At 40.1% G+C, this 25,984-nt stretch overlaps 1 protein-coding gene across 1 annotated transcript; it reads left to right on the plus strand.

Moving 5' to 3' along the window:
* Positions 1-879: 879 nt before the first annotated feature.
* Positions 880-24,435, plus strand: LOC308394380 (NGFI-A-binding protein 1-like). The gene is made up of 8 exons (XM_080878686.1): positions 880-1,407; positions 9,471-10,273; positions 10,362-10,495; positions 10,769-10,820; positions 12,853-12,972; positions 15,613-15,784; positions 20,535-20,687; positions 20,911-24,435. The coding sequence occupies exons 2-8, from the start codon at positions 9,473-9,475 to the stop codon at positions 20,985-20,987; spliced, it is 1,509 nt and encodes a 502-aa protein (XP_080734812.1). The 5' UTR covers positions 880-1,407; positions 9,471-9,472; the 3' UTR covers positions 20,988-24,435.
* The last annotated feature ends 1,549 nt before the right edge of the window (positions 24,436-25,984 follow it).

The raw sequence follows: 25,984 nt of genomic DNA on the forward strand, positions 1-25,984 counted from the left end.
AAGAGCTGGCAAAATAAAAGCGTCGTTCTGTTTGAGTTGCTTTAAGCTCTCTTTATGGCAGTTTAATGTATGTAGTGAACGTTTAATAGAGTTTTTTTTATTTACTTATTTATTTCGTTTTTACTTTCATTTAATTTAATTTTTCTGCATTTTTCCATCGTTTTGCAAAACTACAGACACTGTCTGTGCTTAAAGTCAAACAGTCTGAACACTTTGTGCAGTTTCTCTGTGACTGTTAAACGTCTGAGTTATTGATGATTGAACATTCAGGCATGTCAGCACTTTTAAAAACACTCCCTGGTTCTATTTTCAGTAAAATAGTTTAAAATAGGAATCTGGTTCCCTGTTACGTCCGCCAGTCACTGATGTGATTGACGTTTTAGTCAAGCAGAGGAACCCCTGCACTCACGTTCACTGGTCATTTGCATACATTATCTTTAATCCAGTTTAATCCCTGAGATGTCTTAATAGAAGAATAACTGCGATTTCAACAGTACGTCTCAGTTTTTCCACCAGATAAAGAAATGCTGTAAATGAACCAATCTGAAGAGAACACGTTAGTGCTTCTTCTTCTTCTTTCTTTCTTTTTTAGGGCTCACAACAGCTTCTCCTGTCATCGTTTATAACTCACAGAGCCATTAATCATAAAACATCCAACATTTTTGCAGCTCTTATTTAAACGTGTTCTTTCTTTCTTTTCTTTTCTTTTCCCGCCCACTTTTCCTCCATTCAGAAGTGCGCCCGCACCTTCACCCAGTACCTTGTGTTTTAATTTTTTTTTTTTTTTTTTTTTTTTGCGTAAACGCAGGCGGAAGCGCAGGATCGCACTACCACGTCTGACTTGACGGTGCGGAAGGGGGAGTGGAGAGACGCTGGGAGAGGACTCAAACACTCACTCACATACACTCACACACACACACACGCATTCATCATCCTCGCACATACACACACACTCACACACACTCACTCACACACACTTTGGAGGAGGAAGAAGACGCACCGAAAGACGCACGAAGGTCAGCGGCTTTTTTACTCATATTCTGCGGTTTTTTCCCCTCCTTTCTCTTAACGGCAGTCGAGAGAGAAAAGTTTCCAGAAACAGAGAGGAGAGGAGAGTGGCTCGGTCTGAGCAAGCAAACACAAGCAGGCGCGCTTCTTTTTGTCTGTGTGCGCCTTGGAGATAATTCTTGTCTTTATTCGTCTTTTGAATTTAGATTTTTTTTTCCTCTCTTTTGAATTTTACGCACTTCGCTGCTGCTGCGGGACCTCTCCTTTGCGGGTTTCTTTGTGCGCAAATTGACACTCAGGAGTGGTAGTGTGAAAAGAAGAAGAAGGAGGAGGAGAAGGAGAAAAGGGAAGACGAGGAACCGGACCAGGGCGGACCAGAGGGGGGCAAAAACTCACCAGGTAGGCTCAATTAAAGACGGTGACCGTGCATGTAACCTGCTGCTGCTAATAATAATAATAATGGTGATTGGAAATGTTTTGCAAAGACACATTTTATGATTTTTATTTTTTATTTTCTTGGAAATGCTTGCAGACATTACTGCATGTGCTTTAAAGTCAGCTTAAAAATTCTATGAGGGGACGTAAAAACAGCTCTAAAGTCATTTTTACGCGCTGTAGCAAAACTATCCGCCTGTGTTATAGCACTGTAGGGATAATAATATCCACATGAGCGGGAGGTAAACACAAACCAAAGCGCTAGTCCATTAGAAACCGTTTATTTATTTTTTTAAAAACGGGATGGGAATGCCTCTAAATAAACATTTATATCCAAATTTCTAGCATCCTATGCAGGGTGGGTTGGTTTGCGGAGAGTGTCACGAGAGTGTCAACGGACAAGTTGCTACAGGAATATTTGAGGAAAGAGCGAGAGGATCTCCGATGTATTGTGCGTCATTTTGTGCCGTTTTTAGCTGCTTCATCACTGGAGCGAATGCCGGGTTTGAGTGGCTCTTTTTTCACAAAGGGTTGGAGTAACATCCCAGACAGTCTGGCAGATGAGCTGATGGTTTCCAGGCCGCTCGGGTGATGATATCAAACAGTAGTTCTGGGAATTTCCTCCTGAATCACAGTGAAATCAAAGGATTTCTCAGCTCGCTGAGGGAGGACTGCTGCTTCTGCGTGGCACTTCACCTGGAAATCCACTCATCATGAATGCGTGTACATGTGTTTTGTGTGTGTGTGCCATTGTGGCAGCGCACGCCTCGTTTCTCCAGGTGAAAAGATCCAACTGGCAAAACTCGCTTTTGTGGAGCAGGACTTCACTTAAGATTCTGCCATTCACACACACGCATTCATCATCCTCGCGCACACAGACGCACACACACACACACACACCTGCTGTGATGAAACTAGAGTAAGATGGCTGGGAGTGTTTGTGCAGATGGTTGAAAGAATTGACAACAAGTGGAACTGAAGCGGAGTGAATGAATTCAGTGTTTCTATTTGTAGGCACACAGCAGTGTAGAGGGACAGATAACCTTCTGCTGCTGAAAACACTTATTGAACAAGAAAACTCCTCTAATCATTTCATTGTTAGTTCATCTGGTGGTTATTCTCTTTTTTCTGAAAGGAGGCACGCTTCGTATTCATTTTACTATCTTACATCACCGAGAAAACCCCAAAGAAATCATCCTATACTGTTCAACTTTTACAGCTTTTGCTGCATTTAAGTCACAGCAGCTTAATGCCAAGGAACAGATGAGTAAAACACCTGAGTATATGATGATCTAGCAGGGTTGGGTCTTTTCACAGTCAATTTTATTTGTTTTTTGCCACTTTTTCCAACCTATCAGTCTAACAATAAAGCATCTGTGGGGCTAAGATGGTGGTAAATACCCATCTTAGGTTGGCGAGTGCCTCCTGAGCATCTGAAGGAGGATGAGTGGTTTTATCATTAATGCTAAAATGATAGGAGAGGCGTTCGTGTTCATCAGAAAATGAAACTTAATTTATATGTTAGTTATGTGGGGTGTGCAACATGCTTAACAGTGGACCTGAAAAATAATAACAATAATGAGTTTATCCTCAAATATTCCATTTCCTAAACCAACATTTAGAGAAAAAAAGCATGTGTATGTGGGGGTTAATGGGGTCAATTCTAAAGGCTCAAAATGTGGGTTCATTCTATCCCAGAAACATAATGATCATATCAGAAATACGTAGACATGCAAATAGAGGCTATTTTCAGAAGTAAGTGAGCCCATGACCTTTACTCAACAAAATGACCTCAACACATGAGAGCAGCTCAGCCTATATGCTTGTGAAGTAAATTATTTTAAATGCAAAAAAGGGGGGAACCCATGGGAACAAATGAGTGTGGCGTGTTGCAAAAATAATGCAAGCCTGGACAACGTTTATTTAGTAAAGCCCTGAAAACTCGAGACAGCCCCTAATAAATCTGATGTTGCTAGCCATTTCTGGGTAAAAACGCTCCTTCAGGAGGAATCCCTTAGGTTTCTCCCTGGGTTGGGAATCGCATCTGTAACCGGAAGGTCGCCGGTTCGATCCCTGGGCTCTCTGTCCTGGTCGTTGTGTCCCTGGGCAAGACACTTTACCCTACTTGCCTACTGGTGTTGGCCAGAGGGGCCGATGGCGCGATATGGCAGCCTCGCTTCTGTCAGTCTGCCCCAGGGCAGCTGTGGCTACAACTGTAGCTGCCTCCACCAGTGTGTGAATGTGAGAGTGAATGAATAGTGGTATTGTAAAGCGCTTTGGGTGCCTTGAAAAGCGCTATATAAATCCAATCCATTATTATTATTATTATTATTGTTAAAAGGGAGTTTTTCCTCCCCACTGTCGCCAAGTGCTTGCTCATAGGGAGTTGTCCGATTCTTGGAGTTTCTCTCCGTTATTGTAGGGTCTTTACAATACAATGGTGTGATTTGGCTTTAAAATTGACTTGAACTGAAATTAACAAACACTGGAACATTCAGAGTTAAATGAGCAGTGTGGCTTTTTTAACCGGGCGTACATTAGAGTTTAACGTCGTTGCATGCAAACAAACACAGAAAGCTAAATACCAGCAATGTTTTCAGGGTTAGGGTTTTTTTGTTCTACCTGGTGGGTGGCTACAGAGGTATGGTTAGGCTAATATAAGCACAGATAGATGTAGGACAAGGGTCAAATTGGTAAATTCCCAGTTCATAGCCTAGAGCATGTCTGAGATTATCCATTTGCAACTGGAGGGTCATCATTAATGAGTTGCTGCATGGTTTCAGGTTAATCAATTTGAAAAAATCTTGAACAGAACAGAGAGGCCGACATTTACTAAAAAACACATGAATAAACTGGTACATGTATCAGCAAATCACATGCGGACAGCGGGATGTTGCTACAGTGCTTCTTCTGGCCTAATGCCTGATTGGTTGGTCACAGTCACATGGTGAGAATTTGCTCCTCAGAAAACTTTGCTTTAGGCCAAGTGGGCAGTGCTACACAACTGTAACCACATTACAGTTACTAATCAAACAGTTATGGTAAGTTCCTCAGTTATCTGCATGAGAGGCAGATAGAAAAAAAGGTGTCGAGCATGCCGTTTTCCCTAGACGAACTCCCGAACCAAGCAGCCAGAGCTGTATTTTCAAAAGTACAGCACGCAGCATCGTAGCCGCCCTTTTCTGCTTGTACCTCCTTCATTCGTAGAATCACTAAAGTGCTCTTTGGGCTGGTTTTCGGCTTTGTGTTCAGGATCAGGATGTAAGCTAGTTTAGGCTAGTTAACCGATGGCACATTTCCAAATAAGACATAAAAGAAGACACAAAATCAGCAACTGGGAATGAATAACTTCAGAGACTAGTCTACGATTAAGGTTGGGTTTTGTTTTGGGTAAAGAAATTGGATGTTGTTACCTTTCAGTCAAAGAGGATTTTCTGTTTTCCAGAAAGGCAAATATTTCATAAAAGAGGTGAAGGCTCACTGAACACTATCCCTAGATGGGTGACCTGGGTGACCTGGTAGATGTTACAAGATAAAAATGGAAAGTAATGTGTAAAACCAAACTCTTTTGTTTGTTTTTTTTTAAGTAGTGCCCATCGGACAGTCTGCCAACTTGTTTCTGGGAGCAGCGGGCAGTTTTTTCAGGGTTTCTATTCAAGATCCGGGCTAGGATTCCCAATCTATTAAGGCTTTTTAAAGAAGCTAATAATAACCTGATAGTAGGATGATTTTGAGACTGAGTTTGTGCTCACAGACTGTTCACCTGTTTGCAGCCAAATCCAGTTTTAATAGAACTCAGAATACAGGCGGAAACCAGAAAACTTCCAGAAGCAAAAATCCCTCGCCTACAGATTCACACACAGACGAGCAAAAGCTCTGAAGCGTCTGCAGGTTCAGAGTTGAATGAGCCAAATTACTCTAAAAATCTCAGGTTTTTATTGCACCTTTTCTCAGAGTACTAAATAATAACATTTCAAGAAAGAAAAAAACATCCTTATTCCAAGAATTAAATCAAATGTTGTGTGCAAGCTGCCAAATCAGGATGTTTTGAATCATAAATGAACCAAATCATTAAGATCAGTCATTTTTGCTGTTTTCATAAGATAAGAAGCTTGTGTAAGCGCTAAAACAAAAGCTCAAGAGTTCTTTGTGAACTCGAGCTTCATTTAGTTTCAGTTTTTGTCACATTTTGTTCACATTGAGCTTAAATAAACAAACCTTTTGTCATTGAAAGACTGGAAACAGTCACGTTTTCATGTGAAATTTTACTCTTGCTTTGACACAGTGATTGTTTTTTGCCGCGTCATTACTTTCTGTTAAAGCCGCCGTAGTTGTAAGGAAAGGCTAACGTAAACTCTTGAGGTGACATAAATGGAAAGCGAGCGCACTGAGAAGTTGTGCTCAGGAAACAACAAGCCTTTCTCGAGTTTCACATCACACGTTATATCCACATTTTTTAAAAGTTTTATAGTGAATGTGATGCAGACCTGTGAACTTAAATTACCTGTTATTACCGCCCGTAATCGTTCCTCCTTTTCCAACCGTCACTCCAGGAAAGACTATTTTTATTTTTTGGTTAAATGGAGAGATTTCTACAATCAGAAAGCACGTTGACCTGTTTGCAGCTGGAAGAAACAAGAAAAAAAAGGAGGCATCTTTCCTCTAGTCTAGACATGTTTACAGGTTTGCTGAGGGACACTGTTATTATTCAGTTGGTCATTTGTGTAGATGCTACAAAAGTTGTTATTCTAAACAGAATTTGTGAGTTTAAGATAAGGACGTGGAGTGGAAGTTTCAAAAGTTGTCTGATTCCGTTTTTAAAAAAATTATTATTTTTTTCCATTTATTGGGTTGTTTGCCTAAAACTCGTTTTTATAGAAGGAAACTGAGTTAGAGGAGCTCTTCTGGAGGTCACCTTGAGTGCCAGTGATCTCTGATATCTGTGTAGACTGAATAAATCCACGTATTTTAAAGAGGATGGTTTCAGTTTTCTGTCTTAGGCAGCTTTTGTCTTTCTCCCTGCTCACTCGACGCCTGCCTGCCTGGCTCCCTGGGCTGAGGCTCTCAGAGCCTATTCTGGGCGAGGCGAGCCCACCACCTACACATCCTGCAGGGGTGGAGAGAGGCATGTGGTCCTCCCAGTAACCCAGGCTCGCTGACTGCCACTCCTCTGTTAGCTGTAGGCCTCCGCAGAGCCTCACATGCACACAGGGAGAGTCGAAAAACAAGCCAGTTTCTGAGCTTCTCTCCTGTTTTCTCTGAGTTTGAGATGGCAAGTGACGAGATTCAATCATTTCTTTAAAATTAAAGGCCAAGCGAGCGTCGTCCTCAAAGGACGGCGAGTGGGCCCGCAGAAGACGTTTATTCACAGGGATTCACAGATGTTTGTAGACCCACATTTAGAGCTAAAGCAGCAATTTAAAAATGACATTTTTTGTACATTTTATTACTGTAATAACAAGTTTGAGAACAGAGTTTGCAAAGTGCTTTGGCAGGCGAGCTCAGAGGGCAAATTAGAATAGAAAAAACAACTAAAGTTAAGAAAAAGTTGTTTTTTTTTAAATAAAAACTACAAAACAAGAACTTAAAATGTCTGTAATAAATAACAATAAAAGATTAAAATAACAGTAAAATTAAAAAGACAGTAAACTGACAGTAAAATAACAACGTCACTTAAACAGCCCTGTAAAAATTTGTTATAACACTTACACAGTTGTGTGCACAATTCCTGTTTTCCCAGTTTTTAAAGCTATATCCATGTGATTTATAGCTTTCAGACGGAGAAAACAAACCACTGTTGTGTGTATATATGTGTATACACAAGAAAGCAAAGGGCATGACAGGATTGTAATTGTTGACAGGATTGTAATTGCAATAAATAATGCAATGCAATAAGTACTTTGTTGCAACGTATATATTTCTTGTACCTTCTCAGTGCAGATATTGTATGCTGGATGGGCAGGTTGTAGCAACCTACCTGTGATGTGTCTGATTTATTAGTATGCTAGACCATATCCAGGTATGATCACCAACATGTGCACCGTGTTTTCTCCACACTCATTTGATCAAGTTCAAATTTCCTCCACGCACTGGAGTTAAATCTTACACGTGTTCCAGTAAAGATTTCCATCTATCTACATGTGTTGTATGAATGCTACATACAAGAGTTATCTGCTCGTGCATTGGTCTGTAGATTCAAGTCTCCACTTTGGAGCAGGAGAAGGACTCACCGGAGGATCAGAGGCTGAAAACAGCCAACATTTCAGTGTGATGTCTCCCTGAATTTTAATTGTAAACCACACAGGGATCGAATATAGAGAAGCCAGGATTGGGTTGATGCAGTGCTATCAACTAAAACCAATAATAATGTTCATTCAAGCAAAATATGGCACAGAAGCTCAAGGATATTTGGAAAAAAAAACACTAAATGAGCTGCCTACGCACCGCATCTGCTGTTAATTATGATTTTACCTTGTTTTTTGATTGTGTTTTGGATGTTTAGTAAGTAAACTTCAGTTGTAGGTTTTAGTAGTTTTACTGGACTACTGTTGTTCATAATTATTATTTCACTTCATTTCTGCCCTTTTCTTTGGTTTTAACGTTTACTTCTTTATTTGAGACACTTGGATCGACGTAGGTTAGTTAAAGCAGGGCAAAGCGAAAGCTGTTTGTGGTTTCTGGCGGAAAAGTGGAGGCAGATTTCACCTATCCACGCACCTGTGGACTCCTGATAAACAGGAACCCTGCACATGCCAAGGATAACAAGTGCAGTCCAAATATAATTCCTGTGCATTGTTCTTAGAAATGTGTCTCCATGTCGGCTCACAGCAGCTAATTCAGATGAGCAATGGAGCCTCCAGTGAAAACAGTAAAAACTGCATATTTATTTTTACATTTCTTTTTTTCATCTTCACATTCTTCAGCTGTGAAGATTCAAGTGAAAAACTTGACTTCCGTTTTTTGTCTCCAAGGTCAAAAGTCCTCATGCTCTCTTTTCAGTTTTAGTGTCTGCTCATTGAGAGAAATTCACATGTTCCTGCTTTGTTGAGATTGACTGCTGATGATCTTAACAAAGCACTGAGTTAGTGTCATGTGAGCGCATCATTTTTTCCCCCTTTCTGTTTTCTCCTTAAAGGGCAAATTGGTGTTTCTCACCATTTGGCACTCAGCAGGAGGATTTCAGTCAGAACGTGACTGATTTGACATTTCTACATCTGAAGCATTTCAACGACTCGATCTTAGAGAACTACCACAATCTGTTATTGTTATCTTATGGAAGATTAAGATTAAGGAAGATTGTTTCCTGGTACGGAAGTCTAAAATTGCCAAAAGTAAAAATAAATGGGGGGATTGTATTTCAGTGGTTATTTACAGTTTTCAACAACAATTGGAGAATGCTTTTAAAAAATTAAACAAACAAATAAAGCAGAAAAAACACAAATTATTGACTGTAAAATTGCAGGGTGTAGCTTTAGCTTATTATACCCACACATTTTACAGAGTATAATCTAAATGGTGGCACTTTTATAACTAAATTTCACCAGAAACAAAAAAGAAAGAAAATATTAATTTGTATTAATGCCTCTGTTTATATATTATTTTTCACTATTTGTTTTTCTATTGTTTTTTATTTATTTCTTTTTATTTATTTCTTTTTAATTTTGACAGTGTCAGTCCTCCGTACAACTGAACCAATTAGTAATAATATGTAAATAATACAGTATAAAAATCATCACAAATAACATATTTAATTGCTGATATTTATTTATTATTATTTGGATCAATGCCTCAATCGTTATTAGTTTTGCAATATTTATGTGGCACCTTCAATTTGGAGGTGGGGGGGTGGATTTGGCACTTTTGGCCCTCCACACATTCATCTTCCCACTATATTAATAGGTTATAATAACTGTTCATCCAATCGTGGTATTTTTTTTTTTTTTTCAGATCAATATCTCATGTGTGACTGTTTGTTAGCTTAGCTTAGTGCCTGAGTGACCTTTGGCCTTCTGTTTGTCGTCTCTTAGGTATGGCAGCGGTGTTGCCGAGAACCCTGGGTGAGCTGCAGCTCTACAGGATCCTGCAGCGGGCAAACTTGCTCTACTACTACGAGGCCTTCATCCAGCAGGGCGGTGACGACGTGCAGCAGCTCTGCGAGGCCGGCGAGGAGGAGTTCTTGGAGATCATGGCCCTCGTCGGCATGGCCAGCAAGCCGCTGCACGTGCGCCGCCTGCAGAAGGCACTGCGAGACTGGGTCACCAACCCCGCCATCTTTAACCAGCCCCTCACCTCGCTGCCCGTGTGCAGCATCCCCGTGTACAAACTGCCCGAGGGCTCACCCACGCTGCTCAGCGCTCAGGACCGCGCCAGTACCGCCAGCGTCAAGATGCCCAAAGCCATCGCCGCCGCCTGCTCTGACCCGGGGAAGCTGGACGTGGCAAGGGACAAAGTGTCGGCCGGATCACCACTGCAGGGCAGCAGCGAGGTGAGGTTCTGGTCGGGCCACAGCAATGATAGCGAGCACAGCCTGTCTCCGTCAGACCTCGGCTCCCCATCTTCGCCCAGAGAGGCTTTAGAAGCTCTGGACGCAGCCGCTGTCCAGTCGGTCATGGAGTGTGTGGACAGAATGGCGCCTGGCCTCCCAAAGGCGGACCTGGCTGAGGTAAAAGAGCAGCTGAAGAACAACAAGAAGCTAGGAAAGATGATCGGACACATCTTTGAAATGAGCGATGATGATCCGCGAAGGGAGGAGGAGATCCGGAAGTACAGCGCCATCTATGGACGCTTTGACTCCAAGAGGAGGGACGGCAAGCACCTGACGCTTCACGAAGTGGGTGAATGCATATTTTTCTGGTTAATGTTGTCCTGTGGGGGTCTTCCTGTGTAACCTGATTTATCTGTACATGTGTGTCCCACAGCTGACGGTGAACGAAGCGGCGGCACAGCTCTGCATGAGGGACATGGCTCTGTTGACACGCCGCGACGAGCTGTTCGGACTCGCCCGGCAGATTTCCAGGGAGGTCACCTACAAATACACCTACCGCACCAGCAAGTAAGAGCCCCTTTTCCTTACTGAAGCCGACTTCAGATTTAAGTTGTTTGGTTTTAAAGCTAAAATGAGCCGACAGTGTTTGGACTACACATGTGACCATCTGTCTAAGCCCATCATGAATCACGTGTTCACATTTCTTAGCGTTTGTGATGCTTTCATTTTTAAAAAGCTTTCCCCAGGTAAATTGTCAGCTCAGCGAATTCTCGGCATAAAAACTGGATGTCAGTGGTTGCAATGGAACTGACATGTGTGCATTATGACTTTTCTCTGCAGGTCTCGCTGTGGAGACCGAGATGAGCCGTCACCTAAAAGAATTAAAACAGAGGTATGGTCAGATTTTTTTCAATTTGCGTCTTGATTTCAACATTTGTCAAATATTTTTGGGCTTTACTGAGATGTCTCTATTTCCTTTAAACTATCAAGAGACTGTCCTAACTCTGGAGTGTTCCTCCAAGCTAAAAAAGCTTCTCAGACTCTCCATGGTGTTCATTAGTTTTCCTTGTTCGATTTTAAAATTTACTGATATCCAAAAATCACTATCTGACATGATTTTAATATTTAAAAGGTGCTTCATACTGTAATTTAAACACCCTAAAATATTACAGAAGAACCAGAAAGAACCTCAGCTATCACATAATCCAATATTAGTAGCACTTGGCGACTGTGGGGAGGAAGAACCACCCTTTAACAGGAAGAGGCAATGAGAAATTCAGGAAAGATCTATTTTTTTTGTTGGAATAAAAGGTTTTAACTTGTTTTGTCCTAACTGATTGCAACCTGAATAGCTTCTGAACAGTTTCTGGACCCCTCAGGGGTTGTCTTCTACCAAACAGTCATTTTAAAATGAGAAAGTAATCCCTACGAAATGTTTCCTATTCATTAAATTCACCAGTTTATTTGAAAACATGATGACCGGAACTGCCTTGCTGGCTAATTTTCAGTATTTACAATGTGTGAAATGTAAAGATGTGGCCAGCTGGAGCTCCTCTGCAAGACTTTTTCAGGAACATTAAGGGCGAATCAGCATCACCATTGAATAGAGTACAAAGGACTCTCAGTGCTCCTCTCCTGACACAGTTGACTGAGAGAGTTGTCTTTGAATAGCTCCTCTCAGCGTGTAGACCTCTGATCGAAAACATGTGGCGGACGCACACTCGGCTGGGACCTCGGAGCTGCAGATAAGCCGACACCTGCTCACAAAAACTACTCTGAGCTCTTAAAGATGGGGGAATTTCTGCAGAAATCCACAGTGAGAAAAAATTCCCCCGAGTCTGTTAATAAACAAATCAAAGGAATTTGTATTGTGTAAGCTTTGATAAACCCAATAACCAAAATAAGTAGCAAGAAATAGCAGCAATACTAGTTCTTCTTTTAAATAAATAAGCTTTATTAGTGTGTTATTAATTAGTTTTTAAATTGTAACGTGAAAGAAAATAGTTGCAATTATTTATATGTTGACAAAATAAGTTCAAACTAATTAATAACAGAGTAAAACGCTTCTTAGCGACTTTATTCATTTTAATAAAATCTGCCTCCAGAAATGATATTTCTTATTTTAATTGTTTAATTGTTCTTTTCTATTAAAATGTTCTCTATATTGCCTGGAGTTTTCATTAATATTATCATTTTTAAAACCAGAACAAGCCTTGAACAGCGTCAGTGTATTTTGTGCAAATTTAACCTCTAAAAATTCTTATAAATTTGTCTTTGACCTGCTGCTCTGTTGCTCTGCTGTATACAGTTTCATGTGCTCAGTGAAGGGTGAAACATAAAACTAACCGTTAAATGTTATTTAAAAAATATCAGCCACAAATTGGATGTCAGTTCAAAAAAACACCTTCGTGCTTTGAAAATATTCCCCTAAGGTAGCTTTGCATGAATCACAGTTTAAAATAATCCATCTTTATATCATACTGAGCCTCGTTGATTTAGCTCCTCCCCCTTCAAGCCAACTTTCTTTTGATTGGCTACCACTCCCAAACAGAAGATTTAAAAAGCAGGTGGGTGGAGCATATAAGGAATTCCCTCTTACTGACATCATAAAAACCCATGAGTAGAAAAAACTGTTTGTGTGTTTGGAGCAGCTTTTAAAGAGTTCGGCTCATGGGGATTACCTGCACATACACTGACCTCATTATACTTTACCTGTGTGACTGACACTTCACCAAGATGTTAGCTGTCAGTTGCAGGGTTGAGATTTGTAGTTTCATACTAAAACACCATATTTTCTTGACTACTGAGAGAAACTCAATTTCTTCTTGGCTCTGAGAACCAACCAGAACCTTCAAATGAATCTTAAAGAAACAATAAAATGGAAACCCAAAACATGTATACGTGTTTGTCTGTCACACCAACAGGAGAACTTCTTCGACATCCAGGAGGCGCTGCAGGCCATCCACATGCGACAGGAGATGCTGAGGGAGCAACTGGCGTGCGCCAAGTCGAAAGGAGAGGAAACCGTTGGACGAAATCTGCAGGTAGCCATAACAAACACTTGCCATCTCAATTCCAGAGAAGCAGCTGTTATTTTGAAGCCTAAAGAGTTTATAAAAAAGTGGCTAAATCTACTGCAGTGGTGATCATTCAAAAAGGCTGTTTCCTAAGAGCAGACGTCAGCACTTTGTATTTCTTTTCCTCATCTGGATGTCTTTTGAGGTTGATCGCCCAGAGTTGTCTTATTGGAACGACTGTCGTTCCTCACCATGTCGCCAGATGTTTGAGGCAGTCCTAGTTAGACTCTTCACTGGTTTCCACGCCGCTGCTGCTGCTGTTCATAATTAGAGCCGGAGTGTAGGAGGACAGCTTTATGATCACTCATTAGCCAGAAAACATTTCAGCGCCTGCTCCCTATGTGAACACATGTGGCCTAACGTATATGTACTCCAGCTGATCACTCAGTGTTTGTTACACCCGTCACGCTGATGTGATTTCCACAAACAGCATTCAGGAGAAGAAGAGATTTCACGGTTGTGTTCGCACGGCAGGCCTCTCTGAACTGCTGCTTGTCTCTCCGTGCATGGACGTGTCCTGCAGTAATTTAAAGTGACAGAGATGTGCCGACTGACAGCAACCACGCTGCGCTGTTGTTTGTCAGACTTCACTTCGCTGAAGCTCATTTAAGGAGGTCATTTTCCTGCTTTCAAGCTCTTTCCCCGGGTTGGTTTAACGCACCCAAGAGGCAGATGCAGGGGGCAAAAGTTCACCCTCAGTCAGGTCACTCGGATTTAGGTCAAACCTCAAAGCAGTTCAGATATATCGCACATGCCGTTTACCTTACAGGTCTGAACCCTCACACGGGTGGATGACAGGATTAAAAAAGGATCTAGAAATCTTCATCGTGCTTCATAGTCATCCTCTAGGTATTATCTATTATAAATGAAGCAAAAAAAACCTCAGAAAGCGTTTTCTCTCTTTTCTACTTAACCTGCATGTTAAATAAGTACAATATCAGAAACTAGAAGGTAATAACTTTGAAATTAAGACACTGCATTTATCAAAAAGAATAAAATTCAGCAAAAATCGGTGGATTTTAAAGGATTTATTCATATGTATCAATTAATCTGTGTATGAAGGTAAAACTGGTTTAACCTCAGATGCTTCTTCGTGCTCTCACAGCTTGTTTAGCAATTATATGCAGAGGTGTAGCTAAAGAGGGGGAGCTGGGGTGGCCTTGGTGCCCACCTATAATTATACCAGAGCAACCATGTGTGGAAGTTACAGCGATTGTAGGTGTTGATTCTCTTTTTAAGGAAAATCTGTGTTGTCCTCCTTACAAAATATTACAAATGTCAAGTCACATAATAATATGCAATGAAAGCAAATTTGAAATAACAACAAAAAAAAAGTTTTTTAAGTTGAGAAGAATAAATGAGTTCGTTTTGCCTGTCGTTCGCGACTCCCTATGTGTGAGATGTTTTCTTAACTTCTACCACTCAGTAAACTAAAACACTGGGTTAGCTCGCCGTTAAATCTCATGCTTCAGGCGAGCCGCTATATTGTTAGAGGGCAGCGATGTCTCCTGATGCACATTTATGAAGGCAGTAAGTTTATCCACGACTAAATAGTTTTAACTGGTTTGTTTTTTATTTCCCACGGAGCCTCCCCACCTCCACCGACTGGTTTTTGTGCCTGGAGAAAATCCTGGAAACGCCCGTGTGTGTGACCATGACCTTTTCCCCAATGGTCTGAGTGTCACTGTATTTACTTGAGTCATTATTTCTGTAGTTGGTATTAGCAATAACTGAAGGTCAAATTTATAGTGAAAAATTCCTGCCATTATGCGTTAACTCCTACTTTAATGAAGATTTAAACTTAAACTGATACTTTGATTATATTTTAAAATGTAAAAAGGCTAATTATGTTTAATTATGAAAGGTCTAAAATTTAAGAATGAGGCCCAAATCTATTGGATTTAACACTGTTTCTTTTTTGTTTTAGAGATTACTTGTAATCCTAATCCAACAGTTACAAGTAATTTGCACTTAAAATGTCCTTTATTTCTTAAAGGTGCATTGAATTCCTCTTTTGTTTATTTTATAACATTGGAACAAAGTCCACATTGTGGTTGGTACTTGATTAAAAGTTTCTTTGAAGATTTTTAAACCAAGAACTGGATTTAAATTTTTTTGTTCTCACGTTCAAGGTCGTCTTTACGTGCACCTCTGGACCGTACTAGTTTGTATTTTTACCTGTTAAAGACCAGTAAAGCTCAGAATCCACTTTTTTATCTACCTATAATGTCTCAGCAGATCCATTTATCACAGTCTTACTGAGAGTCCACAGATGAAAGTCACATCTTCATATGAAAGCTTGTATTTTCTAACATCTAGCACAGGGGTCTCCAACTTCAATCCTCGATTGCTACTGTCCTGCAGCTTTTAGATGCATCCTTGTTCCAACACACCTGAATCACATGAATAGCTTGTTACCAGGCCTTTGCCAAACTTGATGGCATGCTGAAGAGGTAATTCCACCATCTGATTCAACTGTGTTGGAGTAAGGACAGTAGTAGAACAGTAGCTCTCGAGGACTGGAGTTGGAGACCCCTGATCGAGAGACTGCAGAAGATATTTTTACCCACAGTTCATATCTGACTGCTCTTTGTTTGTGTCCACCAGATGCAATTGGAGCGTCTGCTGGCGAGGCAGATGGAGATCCTGCAGGATGCCGCTGTCCAGGAACGACTCCAGGCTCTGGACTGGAGGATCCCCCCCGCCGCCTTAAAGTACCTCAACAATGCACAGAACACCAACGGAAACGCAGCCGTTGACGCCAGCAGAGACAGCCAAGGTAGGGCGGCCGTTAACAGAGGCGTGTTTCACCCCCACTGTTAGATATGTACTATTACAAAAACATAAGGAATGAATTCAAATGTGACATGGAAATGAGGCTACATTTTAAAAAGGGATGAAGATAAAAACCACCCACGGCCCTCATGAAATCCCGCCGTCTTTGATGCTTATCAGCGGAAACCTGAACTTATCAAAACATTTCTGGTCGCAACAGGCACACCTCCTCAGTAAGAGGTCATACTTGTCAGTACAGCCGATAACAACACAATTAAAATTACACAACAAAGGAATTTAAAAAGGTGGAGTCTTTTAAAATTTTTATGATGCCTCGCTTTGGTTTGTGCAAGGAGAAAATACTTTTGACTCCAAACCAGTCAATCCAACGTTTAAGGTGCGATCATAAAGTTAAAGGACTCTGGCATTTAAATGTTTCTGTGAAGTTTACCAAACATTTCTCTTGAAGCATATTATTATCTAGTAATAAATCTCCCAGGACGTGCGAAAGACGATCCTGACTGAATAATGAGGTTAGATGCAACTCTGAAAGCAAACTGAAACTCAGGAATATTAAAAAAAAGAGCCCCAAACCGCTTCCAGTAAACCATAAATCTGTTTTTCTGTCACATATTAGCGGAAGAAAAGCTTTTTTTATGCAAAACTGCCCATGACGGCTTCAGCAAAAGCATAAATCTCCACTCTGTTGCAGTATTTTTAGCACCTTTTGCTAGTTGTTGTTGGTCTTAATCACAGTTGGAAGCAAAAGGAGTAAATCTCAGAGTAAGTAACTTTGACCTGATTGTTTTTACCCCTTGCCATTCACTGGAAATGTTCTTTTTTTTTTAAATCTATGGCTGCATCCACTAAAAGAAGATCCAGCCAAAAACAAACCTTTAATATAAAAACACCCAGAACTGATTTCCAGTAAATTAAAAACTCTATATTTGTTTGGCTTTTTCAAGTATTTTTAGTATCTTTTGTTGGTTGTGGCTGGCTCACTGGTGCCCCCTGTGTCTAATCAAGAGAAAACACCTAGTGTTTTTTTTTCCTTGCTTTTTTCCTTTGTAGCTTCCTTGGTAGTTTATATGTTTAGTGTATGATAATCTCCAATAAATGGAGACTATGCTGGGCATTTTTTCTGTCTATGAGCTAAAAAATATAATTTAATAATATACTAATAGTTTAATAACATGTTAAGTCACTCACATCTGTTTTCAGCAAAACATAAACCTCATATTTGTGTGGCGTGTTCGAGTCTTTTTAGATTCCTGCGCGATTGTTATAGTTGGCTCAATGTTGCCCCCTGTGTCCAGTTAAAAGAAAGCACCCAGCACGTCTTTCCTTGGTAATTTTAATATTTTCGTTTTGAAACATAACTGAACAAAAGTTGCCTGGCTAATTTTCAGATTTTTAAAACTGATAACAGTGTAGTGATTTAATATGTGATATTCAGGTTTTTGCTCTTATCGACTTTGCATGGATCAGCTGTTGTGTTTGTTGCAATCCAAGCACATGCTTACCCTAAGTTGCACCGGACCTCTGGTGGACAAACTGTGCAAAATCAACACTCAAAAAAATGGTTTAAGTGGGTTTCTGTCGTCTCGTCTTTTTATATTTTTAAAGTTTCTGGTCACATCACCAAATATATAATATAAATCAGTCCGTTTTTTTTGTTAAACATCTCAGGAGTTGAACCCGGCCGCTCTCAGTCATATGGCATGTGGTCATCCGCTCAACGCACTGAGCTAAACTGGCGCCCAGTCAGTTTTTTGTGATTAATGAGCAGAGATCAAAAAGCTTGAGTCTAGAAAAACATATCCCTTTTTTGGCTTGTCTAAGCATTATTAGCATCTTTTCTTGTTTTTGTTTTGTTTTAGTGACTCACTGCTGCCCCTTGTGTCCAGTCAAGAGAAAACACCCAGCTGGGGTTTTGTTTTTGAGCCAAATCTTTGCTCTTTGTTGGTCTTTAAGCTGAATAGAGGCCGACATTCTTGGAGTGCACCAAGTAATTTGCAGACATGCTTCATGTCATAAATGTCACAGGATGCGTGGATGGAAACAACACCTATAGGTGCTGATTTTCCACACCCGGCCGCCGTGGCAGCTGTCACCTTTTATTTTGTATTTTTTCTTCATCTCCATTTGCTCCCACTCCGATTTCTCAAACAGAGAGGTGGGGGGGGGGGGGGGGGGGGGGGGGGGGGGGGGGTGCATCATTATTCAGGATCTTACTTCTCCTCCGGGCCTCATCTCATTTTTATCCTTTTCCTCCCTCACCCACTCCCGACAGCTCATTATATCGCTGTTCCCACAAATCCCACAATGCACCTGTAATTATCACGCCCACACCTGTTTACCTCCAGCCAGTTGCCTGGAGGGGGGCGTCTCTATCTCTCTCTCGCTGTTTACTTCTCTCTCTCTCTCCTCCCCCTCTTCTTCTCTGCTCTCCTTTCTTATTTTCTTCTTCTTCCCCCCTTCTGTCATTTTTCTTCTCCTGCAGGTTTCCTTTTTATTCTCTCGTTCTCTGCCCCTTTATGTTTTATTCCACTGGGATAAAACCCTGAAATTTAACAACAAACTGCTCAGTAGAAGCACCTCTTCTTTTGCATTTTTTAAAATGAAAAACAATAAGAAATGTTGAGTGTTAATGCTGGGAATTTTAAACAGCGTGGATGCTGAGATAGTTTTTAAAAAGTTGGCTTTCAATAAAACAGTTGATTTATCTGTAGAGGCTTAAGGATTAAATCATGGGGTACATGCAGCGTCCATCCTGACTTTCCATCATTTGAGATTTGACTGCAGCTCTTTTAATTTCATCATCTTCCTACACAATAATTTAATGGCACCCAGCTCCTTAAATTTCCATAAGAGCAATAGAGACTTGTATGGCCAATAAGGCAAGTCTGTTTCACCTAATTTGAAAAGAAGAAAGAAAATAACTGCAGCTTCTGACCGTTTGAGCTAAAACATCTGGATATTTTTAGATATTTTGCAGATTTTCTGGAAGGTTAGATGAAACATGGCATCCTTGCAAAGTCAGGCTAAAAGCAACACTTGGAGCAGCTGCTGGTCTGCGAAATATACTTTTTCTAGCAGAGCTAAAATAACCAAAACTAGGAAGTCTGTATGTCATGTCATGTTATAATAGCAGACCTCATTATAAGGGTATAATTAACCTCAGTCTACTGCATATTTATTTGGTAATCAAACAGTGATGTTATATTAATCAATTAGTTAATTTTAGTAAATGACTTTGTTAGAGTCACTGCATTACACTGTTTGTACAAACTCAGCATTGTACAAATAGTGTATAAAGTACATTTGGTTGCTTAACAAAGCTTTTATTGTGAAACATTTTCGGAAACATGCATTCATTTTCTTAACAGCTTATTTAATTTGGGGTCTCATGATCAGGGGGTACAGCCGTCACAGGCCGAGAGGCGGACATCCTCAACATGCTGAAGAAATAAATGTCAGACTTACTTTTTTTTAAGAAACATGACAAAAAGAGAGAGAAATGACACATACAGAGAAGTGAGGAAGACAATCAGACAGGCAGAGATGGAGATTTATGATGATGAACATTTAATGATCCTGTCAGGTAGCTTACAGTTTACTCTAATGTACTGTGATTACATCAAACACCACTGTTTATAATGTCTCTGGATAAACTATTTAAACCTGAATATGTTAGTTGTAACAGCAAATGTATTATTTTACACACTATGTGTGACACCGCCTTAAAAATGAAAGTGAAAAGCTGCAGTGTCACTGTCCTCTAAGTTTATGCAGTGCCTTTTTTATACAGTCATCGGAGATTACACAGACAGTGTAAACACTTCATATGAAGTCCAGCTGAACAGGCTCAGACAGAAGTAAATCTTTACGACGCCTCGCTTACCTTCTTCTTATTAAAGCTCGTCTACCCTCCAAAGAAAAGAAAAGGACCTTTATATCTATTTCAGCTTAATTGAATAATTTTATCCCAAAAACAGAACTCTATCTCCTTTTTTGGAAAAAGTGCATGGAAACTTTAGAAAGCAGGAAATATATGAAAGGCCATATCTTTTAGTACAGCACATGTTGTGTGATTGAAAGCTGCACTATTAGCAAATAGCTACAAAAATGACAAAGTCATCTGGCTCTAATGTCACATTTCTTTGTATTGTGTGTAAAATTCATACCTTATACATGATAAAATATCAGCAAAACAATCCCAAGACAGGAGGCTAATGTGCATATAAACAACTAAATAACAGCTGCATTGGGCACGAGCAGTCGAATGTGGTGGAAAATACTGTCACAGCTTCCCCTCATCCACCCTTTTCTCCTCCGTCTTTGTTTCTTTTTTGTCTCTCAGGGGGAATAAAAGGCAAACATGAGGGATCAGCAGCTTAACACACACACAAACACACTCATTTTGTTGCCACTGGGAATATTGAACATGTAAAACAAAGCTGGTGTTACATCAAACATCTGGGCTGATGTTGACTTCTATCCCAGTGGATTTACTTTAGCTTAATCTCAGAGATAGTAGGTGAAATTTTCATTTTGTACTGGGCTGTTGCTTACTGAATATTTTTTATGTCACTATTGGTTGTTATTCCCTGAAATTCCTGGTGAAAATAGTGGCGAAGAGGGCAGTTATAAAAAACTGTTTAAGGTACTTTAAAGGTTCTTTAGCTCACTTTTCTTTGAGAAACTGATTGGGAAAGCTAACTGTTTTTGCCTTTATTTTTTACTTTTTCCAGATGAACGACCAATAAACTTGCGGGTGGTAAGTCAGAACATGCAGGAAGGCGACCTCCCACTGGGCAAGCAGCTAGCCAATGAACTGAAGCGCCATCACAACCACATCAACAGCAACAACAGCAACACAGATGAGACCAAAACACCAGCAATAGGTTAGTGATGGCGACTAACCTGAAATGATATTCATACAAAAAATGTAATGATTTTTCAAATGAGCAGGAAGTTAAAAGGCTGTGCCTTACTCAAAGACACTTTGGACAAGATTTAAGCTCATGGAAGGATACATACAACAAAAGTGTTTTACAGTAACCGCTCTGCAGGACTTGTTTGTTATTATGAAGCTCTTTGCTGATGACATTCTCCTTTTTCCTTCAGAAAATGGAACGTCACAGCGGGCGTCCACGAACGCAGAGAAGAAGACCATCAAGTCAGAGCCTGAAGACTCCACATAGTGCCTCCCGCCTCGCCATTCGACCCCCCCCCCCCCCCCCCCCACTTCATTCTACTCACACTTGACAGTATGCAGTTACTATCCATCAATAGATACTAAGCAAGCACAGACACAGTAGAGCCTTAACAACCAATGTTGCCTCATGAATAGCATTTATTTTTCTTTGATTTAGTATGTTTGTTTCTTTGTTTTCAAAGGTATCTGCCAAAGCACCTAAAGAGCATTTTGAGAAGTTCTTCAGTGCTCTCTGGTCTTTGTCTGTTGATTAGTTGTACACATTAGATGTACCTGTAATTTAAGAGTAATCTGTTGCAGACATTTGTGTCCTCTTTACCTCTGCCTTGGTGTTGGTTTTCCTGCTTTTTTTGGACAGCCAGAGTGCAGGCTGTGATGCTGGGGCTGAATCTTAACTCACGCGTAGATTCAAAGATGGGGGAAAAAGCTAATTTCTGGAAAACTTTTGCCATGGTGCTGTAAGTTTAGCTTCTTGATAACACTTTATATTTCCCAAATCTGAAAGAGAATGTTATCAGATTTGGCATTTATTTATTAAATATTTAACAACCATGTTTTTGAAAACTTTCTATAGTCTAAATGAATTGGAAAAGACATTCGTGGTCCCCAGAGGACGAATCTCAGGCCTTGTTCAGGCTGCTAGCTCAAATCTGTTCAGAATTTGGAAAATAAAAACTCATGAAATTTGATTATTCCAAACAGGGCCACACCCCATTTGGAGGTTCCTTAAAATGAGGGATTTAAGTAGACTTTCAAAAGCAAATTTTGGGCTAATCTCACCTCATTGTTGTTAACGCTTTATAAAAGTAATATTTAAAGGCGATGACATCTGTGCCAAAACTCAGGATAAATAGCTAAATATTTTATGTGTCGTGTCTGAGTATTTTATTCAGTATATGTAGGAATCGGAATTTCAGTGAGTCAGTCAGTTACCTACTTTGGTCAATATCTCTGGACTAGCATCAAATTTTGACATTCATACTCCCCAGAAGATGAATAAGGGGGCACATCTACACAGCTAGTTAATTTTTTTGACATTTGCAGTTTAGTTTTTAGAAAGTCTGACTAGCAACAAGAGAAGAAAAAAAAGAAGAAACACCACGCTTCTATTCAGCCGGCAGATCTATGTTCCTGCCCTCACCTATGTTCTGGTGAGGGCCAAAGGAGCTCAATCAATTGGGGGGAGCTCAGAGTAGCGAAAAGAGCGAATTGAGCTGGTTCATTTGACCTGGATAGCTCTTGGACTTCTAGGTAAAGTGTTTTAGGCACATCCTCCTGGAATGAAGCCCTGGGTTAGACCCAGGTCATGCTGAAGAGATTTTATCTCTTGACATTTGCAGTCTGAATAAAGTCAAAAAAAGCTCTATAACAAGGAGATAAAGTAGCACAAATTTTGAGACAAACGTTTTTGTTGTTCATGACATAAATTACACTTAGCTCCTTCCCATCACGTTCAGCTGCTTTTGTATTTAGTGCTTTTTAGCAAGATGGTGGCTTAATGTCACTGTGACCACTTTAGTTGCTAATACTAGCATTTAGCTCAAAGCAACACACATACAGGGTGTCTCTAAATCAGTGTAATACTAAACAGAAGCTAACAAGACATCCATAAACCTTCTAAAGTCTAAAAATGACCAAACATGAAAACATAACTTTTTTTTATTGTAAAATATGTTAAAGTAGCATTTTAAGATAAAAGTGATAAAGGTAGATTTTTTTTCATGACTTTAGAAGCAAAGCTTAACTTTTTAGAATAACAAGAAGTTGTTTTTTTTTTTAAATGTATTTATTTTTTTTATTTTAGCTGCGTTTAGCTTGTGTCATCTTTTGAGCCTCCGTCACTCTCCCAATCCTAACGTAGGTGTCTGCATACTGTAACTTGAAACAAAGGTGTAAGTACTGTAGGGAGACTGAGTTAAGATACAGCCCCTGTAGCAGTTCCTATTTGTTTATTGTGTTTTTCATTTTTTTATCGTTCACTTCAAATTGGGAAACTGGCGAGGTGGGATTAATCCTCCCTGCCTCGCTCTTGTCTTGTGTATATTTATGGGATGGGAGGTAATTTAAAAAGAGGATGTACAAGAGCTGTTGTGGAGTAGCACCAGGGGACCTCTGTCATCCGTCTTGGCAGAATGGCTGGGCTGGCATGCCAGAGGCCGAGCTAATTGGTTCATTTCACTTTGTAATTTAGCAAAACACTGCTGTTGAACCAAAACCACGCATCTGCAAACAGGGAGTATTTCAGGAATAAAAAGATGCCTGTGAGGTTTTTTAGAACAGATCCAACAAGCTCCCAGCAGCCCCATGGGTTAAGGAAAAATTTTCTGAAGACAGAATTAAAATCTTGCAGGTTTGCAGGTTTTGTTTTTTTATTTTAATTTCAACAGCAGCTGGGGGGGGAAGGAAAACTCCTGTTTGCTGCTGCTGTGCGTGGAGCAGCAGCCTGGGTCTGTAAATAGTACCGTGATAACAAATAGTGCTAGCCTAATCTCTCAAACCAGGGTTTTTCCTTTGTCGAGTGTAACTCTGCTGTAGATTTTGGTGTCAATACAATGTTTATGTATGTAGAGCAAAAACATTTAAAAACAAAGAAAAAGAAATCTTTTAAGTGTCACTGAGGAAAAAAAATACAACCACGTGAACCTGTCTGGTATATAAAAAACATGCTTTACATGATGATAATGTTGTTAGCCTTAGCTCTTAACAGTGTTTAATCCACCTGTGATGGCCATCGGTGCATATTTCAAATGTGTTTTTGCTGTTTAGAGGTAGATACATAACAATTAAGTGTTCGCTGTGTTTTTACGTGTTCGCCACATTGTGTAAATATGTCTGTTTGGTCCGAGATGATGATGATGATGACGTCCAGACAGTTTTTGGTCAGACTCTTACCCTGCCCCCCTCTACAGATAGTTTTAGTCTCACTCGGCGTAACGACAGGCCAATGCAATATTTATGTAAGTAATAAGTCTATTTGCATTTATATGGATTCATCTTTTTTGTGCTCAGTAACTGTATGTCTGTCATCAGGGTGGGAAATGTTTGTGTTGTCTCGCTTTTAGTGCACAGAGCACCATGTTTGTATTTAAAGACATCATTCTCCTTTCACAAAAACTCCATGAGGTGGTTTTGTTTTAACTAGCAAAGACTTGGGCTTGTAAAAAAAAAAATTATATATATATATACATATATATATCGCTTGGGAATTTTTTGTTTTATTTTGTTTTTTCCCAGCCCGATCGGCTCAAACACTGGCCTGGTTGGCGTGACTGTCGCATGTCTGAGCTGCCGTCTCACTGATCACCCTTCTCCTCACTGTTTATTGTAAAGTGATAGATTAGGCTTCACCTAGTTATGCACCTGTTTTTTAAACACTAATATATTTTATTTGTTATACAGCACATAAACATTAAACTTTATTTTTTTGAACTCTATTGTGTGGCGAGTTCTGTGATCAATGTCGTCCAAATCCGGTTTGAACCTGATCGTGAAAGGTATGCCTGCATCTGTGGGATGGTCCTGGGACTTCACTATTATAACTGATCGTCTGCCCATTTGCCAGAGACTTGCTGAATTCCCTTGAAAAAAAAAACTGATGTTGGCCCAAAACTTGAGCTTATTGTCAGCCATAATACTCAAAGTATATCACAATGCCTCCGTTACTTGTTGCGCCTGAAATACTGCTGACCTTTAAAATTAAATAAAATTTTTACTATTATTTTTGAAAGGTTCTTATTGTTTATTGCAATGTTTGAAAATAGTTTAAAAGGTTCTAAAATTAGTTCAAGGTAACAGCTTCCATGTGGTGTGTTGAAGCGATATCAACTGTTGTTAAAAAAGGGCAAGGCTGCAATTTCATGCAATACCACTCAGAACCACAAGGCAGTGCGATGAGTCACGGGGTCAGCACCAGAGCAACTCACTTTGGTTCTTTCATTTAAATAAAAACATAAAAGAACAAGAACAACAAAAAAAATAGTAGAGATGAATGCTGCCACTTTTATATCCTTCACCAGCCCACTTAAAAACCCCAAAATCCCATGGGCCCCACCAAATCTTCACCACCCAACAGGGAGTCCCGGCCTACACTTTTGGAATCACTGCGCTAAGATACTGTTTATCCAAAAATTAATTTAAGCTTGGGTACTATAGTGCAGTCGAGTTTGAGTTTTTAACACTTTCATTACCAAATCGTATCACTTGGTTTGATATTTTTAGTTCCAAAAGTGGATCAGAATTCAGTTCAGGGAGCACAGTGACCTGTTTGGCCGGTCCATAACAAGTAACTCATTAAGAACACATCCTTATTTATAACCGCAGACCCTCTTTAGTAAATGTGGAGTAGCTGAAAAGAAATATTAAAAGTTTAAAGGAGCACACATCTGAAACACTCAGTAGTGGCAAAATGCTGGCCCCTGGTGGTGAAAGGTTAGTAGGGTAATGATAAACAGTACCTTTAACCTGCATTCTTTCCAATGGCCAGCAGGGGGCGACTCCTCTGTAAGTCTGATTGCATAGAAGTCTATGATGAAAAAAACACTGCTTTTCTCTTAATCTGTGACCTCAGTAAATGCTTTCCTCATGAGTTTATGGTAAACATTGTCCTAATCAGAGGAAACTGAACCGCCCTCTTGCCCAAATATGGTCGCCTCTGAGTGAAACTGAAACTCCTGGTAATTAAAAAGAAGCATACTTAAAAAAATAAGCCCTCTTAAGAAACTTTGGCATGTTCACGCACACACCAAAAACAGCATTTTGAGCCATTGCTTAAGGCAGAATAAGAAGGTATGTGACTAATGAGGCAGAAAGCTCTTTGTGGTCCTCCAATAACAGGTTGTAGTCATAGTAACAAACCTAACATTTAGTGATAACAATGTTTAGTGTGATTACATATTAGCTTCCCGCTGCAGGGCGGAGCTCCGAAAGCTACTCGAGAACTCGAGCCGTGAGGAGCGCTCGTCCTCCAGGTGCCACCGAGACACC

This window comes from Rhamphochromis sp. 'chilingali', assembly GCF_963969265.1.
Source record: "Rhamphochromis sp. 'chilingali' genome assembly, chromosome: 3".
NCBI lineage: Eukaryota > Metazoa > Chordata > Actinopteri > Cichliformes > Cichlidae > Rhamphochromis > Rhamphochromis sp. 'chilingali'.

Excerpts from the sequence above, each read along its gene's own strand:
- LOC308394380 (XM_080878686.1), top strand. The coding sequence starts at position 9,473 with ATGGCAGCGGTGTTGCCGAGAACCCTGGGTGAGCTGCAGCTCTACAGG. Across the intron at positions 10,496-10,768 it reads TACACCTACCGCACCAGCAA|GTCTCGCTGTGGAGACCGAG; the intron begins GTAAGAGCCCCT and ends TTTTCTCTGCAG. Across the intron at positions 20,688-20,910 it reads GACCAAAACACCAGCAATAG|AAAATGGAACGTCACAGCGG; the intron begins GTTAGTGATGGC and ends TTTTTCCTTCAG.